At 35.7% G+C, this 19,185-nt stretch overlaps 1 protein-coding gene across 10 annotated transcripts in view; it reads right to left on the bottom strand.

Moving 5' to 3' along the window:
* LOC134546270 (meiosis-specific nuclear structural protein 1-like) overlaps positions 1 to 17,042 on the bottom strand; it is a 52,643-nt gene extending 35,601 nt beyond the window's left edge. For 2 of the 10 annotated variants that reach the window (XM_063388971.1, XM_063388973.1), the window contains exons 1-5: positions 13,642 to 16,987; positions 11,109 to 11,195; positions 9,829 to 10,020; positions 5,284 to 5,390; positions 4,577 to 4,700 (exon numbers count right to left, since the gene is read on the bottom strand). In XM_063388971.1, coding sequence (XP_063245041.1) covers positions 4,577 to 4,700; positions 5,284 to 5,390; positions 9,829 to 10,020; positions 11,109 to 11,111 — 426 coding nt within the window. In that variant the 5' untranslated portion in view covers positions 11,112 to 11,195; positions 13,642 to 16,987. The other 8 variants (XR_010079123.1, XM_063388974.1, XM_063388970.1 and 5 more) reach the window with 8 other exon arrangements.
* Between the last annotated feature and the right edge of the window lie 2,143 nt (positions 17,043 to 19,185).

The following is a 19,185-nucleotide window of genomic DNA, read 5'->3' as shown; positions in this document are numbered from 1 at the left end:
AACTAGAGTTCATTGATAAATACATTGTCAACATGGTTTTACCCCAAGTAGGCTCATTGAATAACAACAAAGCAAACGATGAGGGCGAAGATGTAGCAGAGAACGGCCATGACTCTACCAATGAGATCTTCAATGTCTTAGAGGTAGCTTTATGAGTATTATATTTTCTGTTAAGATACTGTTTGGATAAAATAAGGTTTACTGTGGTACATTGTAATAGTTTCAGGTTGCTTGTAGTTTGTAAAATGTTAGGATTTTAGGCTAAGTACAGTACTAAACTTTTATGGTGAAAAATTAGTAGGTTTCTTTACATTTTTAGGTTGGTTTGTTCATGGAATGATCAGAGGAAGCTAGGTGACTTCTAACTTATTAAATGATGGTGTGACACTGCTACTAAAAAATGCTGCAAGAAGAAAAACAGAGAAAAACAGAAGAAATTTTTTAACATTACCACTACTTCAAATATATATAAAATTAGGTTTTGCATGTTTTTTCTATACTAAAGTGCATATTTCACTAAAAATAATAGTAAAACGGAAAACACCCCAATTTATTGTCTTAAATCTTAAAAAATTATGTTTTAACTATCATCCCAAAATTGTTGTTATCCGAAACAACCTCCTCCGCCCCTTTTGTTTTGGTTAAGAAAGATTCTACTGTATGTAATTTTAAATAAATACTTTTCAATCAATGAGTTCAAATAAATTATCGAAAAAATATAAGCATATTAAAACTGCCATTGCTTCATCACATAGTTGAAACTAATCAAGCAAAAAAAAATTAGTTTTTAAAAATTAGTTTGAAAAGTTTCCACTCATTTTTTTTTAAAACATTCAAATATTTTACCCTTGGTCAATAAACACACAATATTTTATCCCTTTATAGTGATTTAACTGTTTAATGTAGCCAATTTTAAAGATTCTTCTGAAACTCCTCCACAAAATTTTAGAAGACTGATTTTAAACATTTTTATGATAAAGAATACTTAGAGACATGCAGTTTTGGGGTTTATTTTATAGCAAAATTCGTTGTTATTTACCCTTAAAAGTGGTGTTATCATACATCAAAAGCGGTGTTATTTTTTAAATAGTTTTAGCACTATAAATTTAAAAAATTAAGCTAAGCATACCTTGAAATTTTGGACACATTCTTGCATTGTACAGTTGCACTAGCAGCAGTAATTTACAATCGAATTTACACATCACTTTTTACAAACAGTAATTGAAAATATTTTAGTACCTAAACCAGCAAGAATAAATATGAAGTCTCTAAAATAGTGACATAAACACATGGAACAAAATCCTCAAACTTTAGCTCTCGAAAGCAAAAGTAGCCATGATACACAAATTAGCCTCACTTAAATTTGTCCTGCGGTCTGTTAAGACTGTGTTATATGAGGACAAAAATCGTTCACAGTCAACGTTTGCAGAAGGCATCCAGATGGCTTCAAGGCAGCTGGAAGCAAACAATGGCTGTGACAGCTTTACTACATTCAATGACTTCACTACGTCCACTGAATTGTCTGTTTCCATTTGTTTTGTAACAATGTCCTGAAGCTGACCAAAACCAGCTGTTAATTCTTCAGTGCTTATGGAGTAGAGACTATGGACAGTTTTCAGTTTCTGCACCATTTCTGGGTTTAATTTAGCAAGCAACAAACTTTCCTGACTAAAAATTTGAATTGCTTCAAATCTCTTTCTACTTGGGTCAGTTGTCATGAGAGAGTTCAGTTTGGAAAGGGCTTGTGTTGCTGTTCTTGTGATGGACACTTTAGCTTCAGCAGCTTTAGCGGGGGGCATGTTAGACAAAGCTCTACTGGTTGCCTCAAAATAAATGCCACGAGTGATGTTTTCAAATTTTTTTTTTATACCTTGCAAGTCCCCATATAGTGAATGGGCAGTTGGATACAAAGAACCTTCAAGTTTCTGTATTAGCTCTACAAGGCTCTTGGCATGCTCTTTCACAAAGACAGCTTGACAAAGAATGAGAGAAATGTCATTTTCTGTGAGTGAACACAGAAACTCAACCCCTGAATTTTGTGTTGCCTTTAGTTCATCTGTTTTGCAGAAATCAACAATGTCATGTATGTAGTCTGCTACATAAAAAACGCTGTTGAACCAGGAATTCCATCTAGTAACAACAGGAAGTGGGAACAATGGACGTTTCTCTCCATGCTTTTCTTCAAGAAAGCTAGCATACAGGTGCCTTCTTTTCCTGGTGTTGTTGAACACATTTTTTATTTTGCTCATAGCATTGTTCAACTCAGGCAACTCTTTCACCCAGACATTGCCAACAAGATTTAACTTATGTGCCCAGCACTGGACATGCGTTAACTGGTCTCCAAGGATTACTTCGAGAGTACTAACAGCCTTGGTCATATAACGAGCAGCATCGGTTACTACTGAGAGCACATCACCGTACTGTACATTGTACATTTTGAGTGAATCTAAAATTGCCCTCACACAGTTTGTGGCATTAGCAGCTTCAAGAAAGTGAACTCCTGCAACAAATATTTCTGGTTTATCCTGTTGAAGATTCAGAATTCTAAATAAAACAACAAATACACACCTACCCATTTTATCTGTTGTTTCGTCGCACAGTATGTCAATTTTTTTGTCCTTTAATGCAGTTTTGGCATCTTCAATTCTGCATTTGGCTATGTCCCCTACATATTTCTCACGGACTGTTCTCGCAAGTGGCATGTCTCCAGCACCTTCGATGTATTTGTTCAGCCATGCCCTGATATTAGGATCATCAAGCTTTTCAAGGGGTATATTTGCCTTTATAAAGGTCTCTGCTGTTTCCTTTATAAATTCCAACTTTTTGTCTTTTTGGACATTATTTTTTGCTGTCTGAAACGCTGAAGATATTGACGACTGGCGTTCAGGCGCACTAGATGAGCCTTGCAATGAAGAGAGACGCTTCTTGTGTTTTTCACTGCCTACATTTTTTTCACATGAGTCTTTCCTATCCCAAGAGACGGTGACATTACAGTGACGACAAAAAAGTGTGGTTGAATCACTAGCATAAAGTCCGTGTTGAGAAAATTCAGAGGCTCGCTGTTTTGCAGTTACCGGCACTTTAGGCATTTTAATAGGCCTAATGTTTTAGCCGACCTTTAAATTGTACACCTTTAATTTATTTCACAGACGTTGAAAACTATCTGTAACAAAATTCGACCCGTTAAACTTTAACTTGCGCACAACAGAATGTTACGAATCGTCACCGTGTTTGCATTTTAAATTTGGTATTTGGTTAATAAAAATGGACGCAATGGACAAACAACGCTAAAGACTATATAAGAGAACAACGCTTCGAGAAACAACCTGCTGTAAACACCGTGATAATCGACTGTCCAGGCGAGCCGAATATCAAAATACAGCAAAACCCCTTATTTGCACTTTTCATGGGGACAAAGTAAAAAAGTGTAAAAAGCGGGAAAGTGTAAATAAAGGGAAAAGTAAGAAATACGTTAAAGTTAATTAAAATACAGTCGCATCCTGCAGCGTTCAGAACGGGCTACATTACACAGTAAAAATAAATAAAAAAGGGGCGCAAATTGATGAAAATTTACCGTCAATTGCGCGCCTTGCTCGGAGAAAGGTCATTGTACTCGATCATCTGTTGTTACAGTGCGGCCTGCGGCGTCTGTTCTCTGAGCTGCGCATGCGCAGTATAACTCATTCAATGCTCCGCCCAGACTCGTGACCTTCCATCAGCAGCCAGCCAATAGAAGCGAGCTTAGCGGAAAAAAATATTAGCTCCACCTCCCGTGTACCAGTTTTGTCCAGTTCTAATACCAGTTTATTGGTATACGCACCCGCTTACTCGCTGCCGTGACATGTTCAAGTTTACGTTCATCTTGATGTCTTGATACCAATAATTAATTATTTACGATCCCCACAAATAAATGGTTAGTTTAAAAAATATGCGTCAACAGTATAATACTTCCGAAATTATATAATACGTATAAAACAGTTACCAAGATTCCACTCATTTTATCTTGTGAAGTTCATGTCTCGTACCAGTATTTCGGCTAAGTTGTGACATAAATACAGTATCAGCACTTACAATGTTACGATCAGCCACGTAATATTACCGACATTTCCGTTACGTTTCTATATTCGTGAGTTTACGTTTTTCCCTAGTACATTTTAGATTGTCTCCTGCTGTAATTACTCGGACTTTTACACGCCTAGGCTTAAATTGTTACATGTTTAGAAATAAAAGCAACTTTTCATGTTATAAAATACACTGTGTGGGTAGTTATCTTTGGTTTTTTGTTGTTTCACGTTTGTTACTGTATTTACAAATTGAATTGCCGTGTTAGAATGAGGAAAATGTTCTGACTGTTCGCCGAAAATTCAAGGATTTCGCGTTATTATCCAAAATGTGAGAAATTCGCGTTATTCTTAAAAATGTACTCAAATTCGCGTAAAAATTCGTTTTATCGCAATCGCGAAATATGCATGTCTCTAAGAATACTGTATTAGTATTAATGTTCAGTGGCAAAACAAGAATCAAAATATGGATAATGCAATAATACTCTAAGTGTAGTTAACAGAAGTAAGACTACCTTTTCTTCAAGCTTTGCAACTTTCTTCTCAGCTATCTGAGCATACAGCTCTTTAGTAAAGTAAGCCGCACGCAACTTAGCTTCAAGCTCTCGCAACTCAACACTTGTCTCTCGTATCTTCTGTCTGCAAAAATAACAACCTTAAAGTGAATAGTAAGCAGGTACAAGTGAAAAGTGGGAGAATGTTAGAACTATAGAAAGGATGTTTAATTTTCAAAAGCTTCATTTGAATTTATATCATGGAAACATGACACTAGTGCATTTTTACTTTTTTGCAGCCATCCCCACAGAAGCTCACCCAAAAAAATAAACTATTTGACATTTAATTATGAATACTGCAGACTGATACAGTTTTACACATTGACACTAAATTTTTTATTTCATTCAAATTTCAAATACTAATCAGCTCCAAATTTATTCTTTTAACATAAATGGAATTGTGGGTTTTTCTGCATCACGTTGGAAAAAAGTAGTCTAAGATGTTAGGTCGATACTAATATCATCATCTTCGGTACAAGTTACCTAAAGATGACAACTGAAATGTTGACTGAAAAGTCTGAGACTTTTTCTTCCAATTTGACATGGCAAAAACCAAAAAACCCACAAGCCACGACAATTCAGACAACAACAGTGAAAGCATACAACCTTTTTTTAACATAAACTGTATTATACAAGAGAAAAAATTGTAAAGTACATAATAATTTCACCTAAGTTTTTCTTCCCTAAGCTTTTCATGTTCCTGCTTTAACATCTCTGTGGCGAGTTTCTCCTCTTGTTCAATTAGAGCTGCACGCAATGCTTTTGCTTCTTCTGCCTTAAACAAAATCATTGACATTTCTTATAAACTTTAGAAGCACAATTCAATGAACTCTGCAGAAAAGTATGTACAGTAGAACCCTGTTATAATGTTCCTGCATATAATGTTTTCCTGCTTATAATGTCATATTTTTAAAGTCCTAATATTTCTCCCATAAGGACAATGTATTTATTTCCTGCATATAACATTCGTAAATAGTGTAATTTCCTGCTTATAAACTTTGCTTTCTAACATTCAATAAATGGGGAAAAAATGTTTTAAAACAAAATTATTCCAACATGATAAAAAGTTTCCTTTATGTATGTTTATGTTTACAATCACTGCCATACAATACATGAAGTTTGTTAAAATACAATTTTATGCAATATACTGAAGGTACACAATGTTCATAGTTGCGTGTCAGTTGGCACCCTTAGTCAACTCTTCTCTTCCTTGCCATTTCAGTGGGTATTCAGATGCACGTACATAGTCCTACGATATTTAAGTAGCCAACCATTGAGCGAGGGCATAACTAAAAATAATTTTTTTTTTCATTCATACGTAGGAATCCCAAAATTAAACATTTTCAGGTGGCAAAGGAGTAGACGTTTTCACTCTTAATGTTGTCATCATGAATCGTGAGACAATTTTACAAAAAATGTAGCAGTGTATCTTTAAAGACAAACAAAATTTAACCAGGGAACAAGACGAAGTTGAAAAATTGTTGGCTTGTTTCAGAAAATTCATGTATCAAGTATACTATATTTGGTTTTAACATTAAAGTTGTTTACATAGCTTGGTGAGTCCATTGGTACAAAGCTCGAACATTGTTAAGTGCTAAATTGAGATTTCATGCTTATAACGTTTTCCTGCTTATAATGTAAAACATTATAACAAGGTTCTACTGTAGCTTCATGTGATCATGTGAAAAATTTGGGATTTAAAAAAATGTTTGCCTATATACAGTAATTTTTTCTATTTCTACCCATTAAAAAAAAAAACTGTTCAAAATTGAAGTGAAAACACAATTAGCCTACATAGTTACTGCAAAAAACCTTGCAAGGGCATCTTAAAATAAAAATGAAATACTGAAACCATAAAAGTTAACATTTTTAACCATAATATAAAGGTAGAAGTTCTGCCTACCTAGCAAAGAACCAGAATAACATGTAATTTGGCCAAAGACATTTTAATATTCATCATATCTGTAGTATAAGTGCATTTTATCCGTACACGCTTACTCGTTTTATATGGCATTTATTTTCAACGATATACTTGCTCATAAATGTATAATATATATGAGAGTTTGTGAATTTTAACATATACATATTACAAGTTTGGTGGACTAGCAGTTGATATGAACAGTATCTAAAGAACTGAAACAATATTCACAGTATTTAAGTTATTTGAATTTGTTGCACTAATTATTTTCAACCAAAAATATGTGATGATGTGAACTTGTAAGCCAAACCATGATTGGTCAATTCACTTAAATTGCAGTGTATCAAATCACCCGAATTTAAATTTTATGTTTGATAAAAATAAACATAAGATTCCTTTTAGCAACAGATGATTATTTTTTGTTTGGAACTTTTGATAGTTGAATCTTGAACACAATATGAAAGAGACGTGTTTCTGCGTTGTGTCAGAAAGACAAAAGTGATTTGATTGTACAATCGTCAGATACGGTTAAAGTCGACTCAAGATTGTTAATCTACTAGAAATAATTTAAGAAAATAAGGTTTCTACGAAGATATTAATAAGTAACCGTCGTCGACTAATATTATATTGCACATCAAAAATATTATGGAAGACATTGTGTTTCGACGATTTCTAATACAGCATACATCAGTGTAGGTATCGAACTAATACTAAAACTATACGAAAATTAACTACGAGTGACAAATTATAATGGCAAAAGTTGGAGTACATAAGGTCAGAAGAGCAACCGACATTGGAGATCTCGAAGGAGAACCACTGACCTGTAGGAAGTCGACGAGAAACTATCTAGTCAGCTTCCGAGGGCGACGCCAGCACCGTATTCCAGTTCGTGAGGAGGACCAGCAGATCCAGTCCGGAATTCGGGAGTCCAGAGTTCGAGAATACGGGTTTGGGACTACAAGAATCGAGATCATCAGACATTCTTCTCCCAAGGCGTTCCCAGGATCTAACTTGGAGGTTGGCAAAAGACTGTCTAGTCCACCAGGACAAATAGAAATCTACTAGATCTTAGCTCCGAGGTTGGTTGTCCCTAAGTGAATATTTGTATGCTGACATCAAATGTCGTAGTAAAAAGTAAACGTTAGTATTAATTGGAAACTTTGAAATATTTAAAGACCAATCACTAGTTCTGTTTTTCAGTTCACCCACACTAACATAAAACTGCTATCTTGTTTCAAATTTTAATAATGCCATAAATTGTAATTATTGCAATTCGGAAACCCTTGTGTGTATTTGGTAGTTGCTAACTTCAAATTAATACTTAACTATTGAATTTACAAGTTGCTTAGCCGTTCTATCCTCACAGCAACTTGTCGACCACCCGGCTAGCAAAAGGATTGGGCTCGGAGTGGACATTCATGAACACTTGCAGAAATAAGTTGGGCACTGAAAAAATCATGTTAGTTCCAAAGAAATGTTACTGTTGATGATTTGTTTACTGAAACAATGTATCTCAGACACAAACTGATATTGACATATTTTTATTAATATGTGAAGAAAATTCACAATCCACATGGCAGACATTTTCCAACCATGAAAGCAAGTACATGTAGAATATACAAATGCTCTCACATAACCTCTTCACAAACTCTTAAAACAAAAATGTTAACTATTTGCAGGTACTAAAGGATGAATATTATAAAATAGTTTGCAATTAATGCTCACGGTTGCACATAAACTCACGGTACAGGCCGAAGGACTATATCCTCAGAAAAGAGATGAATTTTACGCGACTGTGGTCAGAAAATTATTGTTGAAAATTTCCTGAAAATGAAAATAAGGTTGATTATATCAGATAACGCCTGGACCACAGCCACAAAATACTGTACAAACTCAAATAAATATATTATTTGTGAGCCACTTACCGACACACGACCTGCCGGTACTCTTTCAGGCAAAGACTAACTACAGGGGCTACATGCAAATGCACAATCTCTCCAGCCAATCATAGCACAAATTTCTTACGCCCTGCAACAAGGCTATTCCGGCAAAAATACGACAAGAAAAAATCACAAATTCTAGAAACATTATTTTTAACCAACCAAAAAAAAAAACCTGTAAAAAACACCAGCCAATACTGGCGCATGGTAACAGCACCGAGTCCTTTCTCACGGCTACCGAACTCTTTGTCGCTCTCCAACTATTATGCACCGGGCAAACTATGGCACCTGCCCTTCAGACAAAGAATCATGGCAAGAACAAAATCACGAAGGAAAATTACGTTAACCCGCTCATTTACGAATAAAGCAAAAACAACAAGCAATACTTAAATATAATACGTGAAAGCACATAAAAATGCAAATACACCAACAAACATTTTAAATATTGCCTAGGGGCTTCTTCATCATAAAGCAAGCAAATTGTCAGAATAACTTAAGCAACATGAAATAATGTAAATTATGATCATAAAACTTATGGCAAACACAAAATTCTTCTTAGGGACTAAAAAGCCGTAATTTCAATTATATTAGAAAACTTAATCGATGTACTGAACATGATGGGACTCCATAATAATAATTTACTTAAACTGTATATCAAGTGGTGAGGATGGTAACCTGGGTTGTTAAAGGCCATAAGTTTAAAACATTATCTGTGTATATCACATTATTTATTATAAATTCTATTAACAATATACTTTTAATTTTCATCCTATCAGGGTAAACCCAAGCATCTCCCCCTTCCTCCCCCCGGGAAAGTCAGTCGAAAAGTATTTTCCTTTGGTGCTGCGGGCCACTCTCGTCCGTGGGCCATGTTTTGGGCAGCGCTTTTTCAGTAAATACCATCAACAAGGAATGGAAATTCACATACATAATACAATAACCATAAGAAATTAGAACAGACTAATGATGTGTCTACAAATACCTGGGGAATCAATTTCAAAACTTTTACAAGACCTTTTCACAAATTTTCTTACAACCTTTTGTTTACTTAGTTATTAACTATATAGTTATTTTCATGCATAGGAAGGAAAATTAAACATAATACAAAATGGATCTTCTATTTGCACGGACGTGCCGATATTTATGTTAGAAAGACCTTTTCAGAGACAATTTCCACATGATTTAAGTGGACAGTCTCAAACTAGGTATTTAAAATTAATGTAAAAATATAAAATGAAGTGAGGTGTCAAGAAAAATGCAAGTTAGTAAAAGGCTACTGCAAATTGAAGTTTCGTGACTTTCATGACCTGTAGACACTCGGACTAAAACAAGAATCTTGCATTTTGCTGCTGTACCTTGGCCAAAGCTGCTTCGGTCTCTGCCTCCAGCTGCTGCACCCGATGCTGGCGGGAAACCAGTCGCTCTGCGGCCCTCTTGTCGATGTTCGACCGCTCGACTTCCCGTGCCTCCAGCACTCGCCGACGCTGCAGGTCCTCATCTTCCCTCTGCCGCAGCCATTCCTTCAGGTGCCTGCCCCGAGACGACGCCTGGACAAGTGGTTCACTGGGTTTCAGCCCATTTACTAACACAATCTGGTCGTCAATATCATTTCTACTTAAACAATACCATCACCATGTGTCCTCAATGTTATTTTGGCCTTTGGCTTGATATACAACCTTTAAGGCCCACCACATACAATCAGTCCAGCTCCCAGTTTGGACTGCTCAGTTCAAACTGACAGTTTGGACTGCTCAGTTCAAACTGACAGTTTGGACTGGATTGAGGCCCTCTGCACACACAATCAGTCCGGGTGCTCAGTTGGGAACGAACAGTCTGAACTGTCAGTTTGGAATGAACTGAAGCTATTCCCACACATGATCAGTGTTCTGGTTGCCATTGCTGTAAGATGTATCGTTTCATCACAGAATATGGAAGAAACTTCAGATGTTGCAATTGCAGTTGCACTTGTAGTTAGAAAAAAGAAAACCAACCAAAGAGTATAACAAAGATGTCTGCCACGACACTCAGCTGATGGACTGATATTTTGGACTGGCGAGATGATATTTCCCCACACTGCAGTTACAACTGAAGGTTCTCAAGCCCACAGTCCGCTTTGATGGAAAATCATCAGTTCCGACTGATCAGTCCACCGTCCTTGCACACACATGGCAGTTCTGACTGTTCAGTTCCAATTGATAAGTCCGAAGTGACAGTTCAGACTGATCGTGTATGGGGGCCTTTAGACATAACAAAAAATACAGAGAAACACACTTATTGCATAAACACATGTAAGCTGAAACATTGTTTAGTAAATTGTTAGAATGATTAGTAGTCAACAATTTTTATAATTTAAAATTTATGAAAATTGTAATTTGCATACTGACAGTGTACTTAGTTTTAACTTACTACTTAATCTTTTATTTGTTCTATTAGCCTTTTATTATTTTCCAATCTTTGCAGGAATAATTAATGTTTTGTATTTGCTAGTCTAGTTAGCTATCAATGTAATAAGCATACAGACTGTACTAACATTTCGCCACAAATAATTGGTGTGTGGTTTAAAGAGTGGATAAACACTGAATACTGAAAAATATGGTTGCAAACAGCATGTTCGCGAAGAGGTGTATGTCGTTACCATGGTTTTAAAAGGCGTTCAGGAACTCGGTTCCTCCAAGGACAGCTGCGACTGCACTGCCAAGCACACGGCAACCAGCCTCAAGCACTAAGACAACACCACAAACATTATTTCCTACCACCACCAATAATTTCAGTACAAAATTACAAACTCACAACTTCTTATAAACATTCTTGTAATATAAAACACAGGTAAATATTTGAGTACAAAAGTTCTTGGCATATAATGAAACTGCCCTCTAAAAAGGGCAAGGAAGAAATATATAAATTATTAATAGTTATTACTAAAATGATTGATGTTGTATAGTTACAATATGAAAATACAAGTCTTAACTGGTCTTTGCTGCTCTTGTTCAAAAACAGATAAAACAATCTGCCAGGGGTTCAAAAATCCTGCACTTAACATACAAGGAAACAAATATCTTACTAAAAGGGCACTCCATATCAGCTGCTAGGTTGTTTATATTAGCAGACAATTTCATTTCTTCACATACAACATGAAGATGGTGCATGAAATTCAGTTGAAACAAACTATGGTCTCGATTCTTCCCTTCTCACTTTCTCATTTTTGCTTTGATACTTGTGAAATTTTAAAGTCTTTTCTGAATTCTGAATTCAAAAATTAAAATAAAATACCAAAAAATTGTAATTTGGATTATTTGTTATGTTTCTTAACCACTTTCTCTCTCCCTCTCCCTCCCCCCCTCCCCAAAATTCAAAATGAATCATCTTTAATTGTGAATTTGCAAATCTGTTGCATAACTATGTAAGCATGGAGGGCACACCCATCTACCTACTGCATTTCAGTCTGTATTAATAATCAAAATTAAATAAACAGGAAGAATAAAATAGCCTTTATAAATATAACTATCTAACCAGAACACTCTTGAATTCATACTAATAGTTTTCTTTCAGCCAAAAAAGGATTAATTTGCCTACTTATGCTAGTAATGTAATAGTTGTATGCTTGCATTTGATCATTCACCCGGTGGCAGGGCATCCCCCCCCACCTTTTTCCTTATTCTCCAATTCCTGAAACCTCCCTTTTAAGTCCTTTCCTTTTCTCACAGCTAGTATCTTTCTCCCAAGCCCATTCCACTCCCGTCCCATTCTCACTGGGAATACTTGCTTCCCTCTTTCCATTTGTCTCCACTCCTCCTGTATCTTCCACCTATGATCCCTTCTCCATCGATACTCCCCTCTGTTCTAAATCTCTCCCAGCTCTCCCCAGCCACCCTTTACCTCCTTTTCAGTGTGTTCCACTCTGGGTCCATCATCACCAATGGTCTATGCATCTCCCCCTCTCCGCATTCCCTTAACCACATACTCATCACATATCTCACTGCTGGAAGGCCAGCAGGATAAGGTTAAACACGAAAATGTTTACGTTCAATTTTGGGCAGCTTATGACCACACACGATTATCAGAAGTCAATATCAAAACAAGTCTCTCGTGTTTTTGACCAAAATGTTCATATTGGCTGAAATGCACTTTCTGTCCAACCCAGAAAAAAGGAACGACTATGATGAAAATGGGGAAAGGTGGGGCCAGAAATTGGAAGGATGTTGGAGAGGATATTAGGAATATCTCTCTTCACAAAATCTGGGAAATATTGGAACGGCCATAGCGGTGCACTAGAAAAAAGGGGAACAGGGCTTAAATAAAACAGCTCATTTGCAAAGAACTGAAATTTCAAACAGAATCTATAAATAAAGTAAACTAGAACTTCGTTACCGGAACTACATTAAAGTTCTTAATCTCCTCAGACCCTATGTACACTACGTATTATGTAAATTAAAAAATAGCTACACTTGAGGCCTGAAGGATGTTCTGCCTAACTAAAGAAATATATTATTAGGTTTTAGCCTTCGTAAGCACATAAATAATACAAAAGTACCCAGATGCATTATATATTTTTATATGGACATAATTTTTTTTCATGTACACTATTCTGTACAATCAGACTCAGCAGCTATTTTATGAAAACTGTTAAATTTTGTTTCACAAAATGCAAAATGGAATAAAATATTACTGTTTTAGTGTTGTGTGCTACAAACTAATTGGCATGTCTTGGGTTAGTTCAGTAAACTAACTTAGGTGTAATAGCCTACAGTTTGAAATAAATTTGAATGAAAATACAACACACAAATTGCAATAAAAATATCCTGTTTCAGTGTTGCATGCTAGACCTACAATTATAACTTGCACTGCATAAATCAATCACAATCTTTCATCAATAACAATAGACGTAAAATATATATTAGCGATTGCATAATAAAACTATAATGAAAGTTGGCTAAATAAATTTTACACACATCAGTTGAAGAAAGACATATCAAGGAGTTCAGTAAACTAAAAACTTTGCGTACAGTTTGGATGAAATCATAGTTTTTCAATTTTATCTTGAACACTTCATTACTTGGGTGTATGGTAGTTACGAAAACATTTCCTTTCGCGAGTCAGGCAAAGGTGCACTTTGCACTTCTGGCACATGATGTGAGACCTGAATTTACTGTTACATCTTGTGTTCTTACATCTCGTAGGCTCTTTCTTCTGGTCATGAATGGGTAAATTGTCAACGCTGTCCAGCTGAACATTGGCACTAGGAGCTTTCTCCTTCTTGACCCAAGGAATGTTGACATTCAGTTCTGGCACATCTTCCAAAGAGGGCCGTCCCCTTTTCCTGCCTATTGTTTTACCAACTTTCAGCAGGCTATCAACTACTTGAAAGCGAAAGGCCAACTGATCCAAAATCTTGTTTTTCGGGATATTGTTTCCCTTGCAGTCACGCTTGTATTCCAGCCAGGCATTTACCATGGCCATGTCCACGACATGGAATGCCATTCTCAGTGTCCACTTCTTCGAACTAAGACTGATCCTGTAAAAACTCATAAATCTGTCGTACTCAACCCATGACTTGGTTGTAAGATTTTACAATTTCAGGTCTACGAACTGGGATATAGGTTTTCGTGGCCTTTTCATACCTGCGCACTTCATCTTCGGCCCCAATACCCAAAAAATTGGAAGCCATTGTGACAGTTCTATTATCCAACCATTTACATAATACTAATAGTACTAACTAGCTCTTCAGTGTAGCCCCTTACATGAGTCTTTTTCATGTTTTTGTCTGATGTAAATGGTGGGTTAGCAAATCTATTTTCACGAGTCGTTCCACCTGCTAAAATAATTTTTGATTTTACAAGTTGAAGGAGATTGTAGGAAGTAAACCAGATGTCAAAAAAGAGGATGTGTCCTGGTTGTACCAATCTCTCCGTCAACTTGAGGACTACTGCCGAACCCCGACCAAATTTTTTCTGAATGCCATTGTCACATCCAGTTTTACTACCTTGATACAGCACGAAGTCGTATGCTAAACCGGATGTCCCACAAAGCACAAAATTTTTTATTCCCCATGGATTAGGTTTTCCCTTTACATATTACTTCACACCAAGTTTCTCAGTGAAGGGAATCATTTCCTAGTCTATAGCAATTTCACGCTCAACATGAAGCTGTAAACGACGACTTCGAACAATATAAAAAATTGGCCTTACTTTCCAAAAAACGTCAGTGCATCTGTCTGGTTTTTCTAAATTATTTACAAAATGCAAATTGGTTCGTAGTTGGTAAAAACGATCCCTCGTCATATTCTCTTGGAACAATCCCAGACCCAACACAAACTCCCAGTACGGTACATGCGGATCCTAGGGAAGTTCAGGCATCTTGTAGCTATGTGAAGTGCAAATAAAATTTCTAATTCAACTGCTGTCGCAGGCTTGAATTTTGGGTAAATATGTATTGTACGGATTAGCGCCAAAAAAAATCGTACAAATATGAAATAACTTTCATTATATGCTCTTTTACGTCCTCTTTTCAAAACCGCCTGCGGAGATTAAAAATTCAAATTACTTTTGGAGATATCGCCGTTCTTATTTTGCAATACAAGCCCTATGTAATCATTCAACAGATGCAATTTTATATTTTGCTGTGTGTGCGTGAATGCCTAAATAACAGAAATTTTCCATTAGGTAAGGTTAGTTACATGATAAATACTTCAAAATAAACGGAAATTAAAAATAATATCAATTAATTTTACTTGTATAGTTTTAAGTATTTATAATGTAACTGACCTGACCTAACAAAACGGGACAAAGGTAGATTAGGTCAGGACAGCTACAGTATAAATACTTTGAAACTGAACGGACATTAAAAATAATAAAAATTAATTTTAATGGTTGTTTAGTTTTAAAGTATTTGTAATGTAGCTGACCTGACCTAACAAACCGGGAAAAAGGATGAACATTAGGAACTCACGTAATTTTCTTTTTACGTGATGTAGTCGTTCAACTATGTCGCGAAAAAAAAAATCATACTTGTAAACAAGCAACAATGGTGAACGCGGGAAGCCTACGATTCACTCATCCTTCTGGACATACCCGAATACTCACGTTGGCAAGCCTTCTTTCAACAGACGAGAGGCAAACGCCCGATCGTGCATCTTCGGTTTTTTTTTGTTTATTGTAAATAAATATGCAACTCATGAAAACTAATGGTCACTTAGGTTATGTTATCTACATTATAAATACTTCTAAACATTGTGGATGGTTGATTTGGTTAGGATAGCTACATTAAAAATACTGTGAAATCATGTAAACGGTTTCCTAGCGCTGGATAGCTACATATTAAAAAGTTATTTTCTAAGCAACCATAAAATGATTTTACAGTTTTTTTAATGTAGCTATACATACCTAATATAACCAACCATCCACAATGTTTTAAAGTATTTTTAAGTACTTCTTGCTAATTTTAAGAAAAGAAGGCTTGCCAACGTGAGTATTCGGGTATGTCCAGAAGGAAGTGTGAATCGTAGGCTTCCCGCTGAAGGGGAACAGCATGAAAATTAAAAAATTCCATATATCCTAAAGTATTTGGAATTTCTGATCTCCGACGGGTTTAATGAAAAGAGGAAGTTAAAGAGCACAGAATAAAGGTATTTTCGGATTTTTAAATTTATTTTTAAAAAAAATCGCCAAAAAATTAATTTTAAAAAATTCGATATCTCCAAAAGTAATTGGAATTTTTTATCTCCGCAGGCGGTTCTGAAAAGAGGACGTAAGATAGCATATAATTTAAGTTATTTCATATTTGTACGTTTTTTTTTTGCGCTAATCCGTACAATACATATTTACCGAATTTTGTTTCACCTTTTTAAAGCGCACATATATTGGTGAACGTGGCTGCCTTCTCATAAAAGTCCAGTGGTATGTACCTTTGGAAGTACTCGTAGGGCTCTAAAACAGGTTCTGGAACTTGAGTTTGAAATTCTGATGGTTCTCCGGTGGTAAAAATTCCTCTTCGCCATGATATATTTTGTTTTGCTGTGGTCAACTCCAACATATCTCTAATATCGTCATGAACATCTTCACCTGCAACCTCTTCTACATTCTGTACATCTAACACTGCAATGTTCTCATAATCCTCTATAACCTCTTCTTCGCTATCTTCGTTGACTACAGCTGTTTCGTCAATCACAGTATCATCTTCTCCACTTAGCCCTTCAATATCAGACACATCACCACTCTCAATCAAATATAATATTTGTGATGCAGTTAACTTCTTAGGAGCCATAATCAATCACAATATACTTCTCGTCTCAAGTACACAATAAACAAACATAACCTACAGGCTGCTAAGTGCCAAATGTTACAAATTGCAGCTGAGACCGAATGTAGGTTTACATTATAGTGTACATCATATTTCACTTGTGCCAAATAACAAAAATATATTTTCTGGGATCATAAGCGTTATTTAGTTAATAAATCGTATACCTAATAAACCAAATACAAAAAGCCAACAAGTAATAATTTGAAAATAATGAGAGAATATTGTTTACCAACGAAACAGTTCAACCATAGAGTAAATAAAGTACTAGTAGTTCAACTACAAAGATGTCACCATAGCTGCAAGCACTCAAACAAAAATGTTTATACTATTTTTATTGGGAAGCCTAGAAGCACATAAAGTTCTGCCATTTCCGATTACACCCGAACAATTCACCTTCGGCCAACCTCGGGTTTATTTATAAATATTTATATTTCTCTGTTTATTTAAATGTAGCTATACTAACCTAACCGTCCATAGTGTTTTAAATTGTTTTAATGTAGCTAACCTAACGACCACTTTTAATATTTGAATTCATTTTTCCTGCGATTAGACACAGGAGGCACCTAGTTTCAAACAAGGCCAAGTCCATTTTTTTCACATTTAAAGATATATACATGGATGGAATCGCTGTCTTCAGGGCTATAAACCTACGATACATGTCAGTTGCAGAACCGGCCAATCGTGTGCTAAAAGTTTTAGGGAAAAGTGAGGTTAGTTTCAAAATCGGCCATATCCCAATGTGTTTATTTACAAAGGCGGCCAAGTCCTTGTTAAGTCCATTCCAGCCAATCACAAAGCCGAAACGAGTCACATGTTAGTAAGTATTGAAGATGGCTAATGTGCATTCGTTTATGTTGCATGCGAGACAGTTAATTTGAAAATATTGTTGGAAATAAGACTTAATTGAAGTGCATAAATATTTTAAAGCATGCCTATAATGTCTGATCACATTAAGGAAACTGACAAACGCCACTCTAGGAAGCGCCAGCAAGATCCGTCGTCATGGAAGAGAACACGAGAGACGCAGTTAAGGTAATTTCATACATTAATACATTAGTCAATTTAGTAGCAGCTCAGTAATTTACTACTATGGAATGAAAAAAGTTAATGGGTGAAACGCACACACAACAAATTGAACAGTGATTATTTTATAACAAATTACACATAATTACGGCCTGGTTTTTGTCCACCAACACCTCAAAATATAGGTTATTATGTACATGATATTTGAAATAACTATATTTACGTCAATTAATTTATAATGAAATCGGGGTAAAATACCAAATAAACAAAAAAAGATTAAAAAATTATTTAATAGCAAAATTAATACAAAACATATCACAACCTAAAAACAATATAAAGTATTATTATAAATATGATTATAGAAGTTTCCAGTTGTTGGACATTCGTTCTTGCCCTCAGACAGAGTGTTTGGACGAATTGAGAAGGAGATTAAAAGGAAGGAAATAATCATCGAGCCAAAGAAATATCACAATATTTTCGAACATCTCGGGTCAGATAAACTGTTGGGGACAAAATGGGATGCATATGACTGGAAGAAAGAAGCTAGTGATATTGTGAAGGCGACATCATCATTGCATTTCAAGATATCACAGTGCAAAAGGTTTCATTTGCGTAGAAGTCTTAAAACAAACAATATTCTTGTGAAAGGAGAACCACACTACCGCACAGACATAGTAATAGAGCGGAGCATCACTAAGAAAAACAAAACATTAATGGATGTTAATCCAAAGAAATTACCTATTGGGATTCCTGTGAAAAAAGAGAAAGTAAACAATGTCAGAAATCTATTGTTGAAACATTTTGGTTGTGAATGGAAGAGTTTAGATACTTTGCTATGGTACTGACGTATTGTTGAGAGCAATGGTGACTATGATGAAATGGTGGAAGAACTGCCATATGAATGTATTCAAGATGATGTTTTATTTGTTTGAAGAACCCAACGTAATGATAATGATTTTAACATGTGCATTGTTTTATTTTGACATATCTATGTTTATTATTTCATTTTTCTAAACCAGAATTAATTAATTGTTTTGTTCGTTATTAACGTTGACGCCAACCGCCGGTGCTCCCTCTGGTCCGCAAAGGTCGTTATGCCACAGCAACACTTGCCCCTAAGTGCCTCGAACACGCCCGAGCGTGAGTGTATGAAAGTGCGCCGCGACGAACACGTAAGCGACGTCAGCGCCCGGCCGGGTGTGGCAATGCGCCTAACTAATTATATATAATTATTTGTCAAGTTTAAACAACTAAATTAATAACAATTTAAAAGAGGATTCATGTAAGGGAAATTATGTCTAATTGTTTTATAAGCATATATTTTGTAACTTGTCTTTAAGTCCAAAACTGGCCGGGTCGGTTTTCCCGCGTTTCACGTGGTTAGGCGCGAGGCT

The sequence above is a fragment of the Bacillus rossius genome, chromosome 1 (genome assembly GCF_032445375.1).
Source record: "Bacillus rossius redtenbacheri isolate Brsri chromosome 1, Brsri_v3, whole genome shotgun sequence".
Classification (NCBI taxonomy): Eukaryota; Metazoa; Arthropoda; class Insecta; order Phasmatodea; family Bacillidae; genus Bacillus; species Bacillus rossius.
The sequence above is the reverse complement of the archived record's forward strand: the minus strand, read 5'-3'. Positions and strand labels throughout refer to the sequence as shown.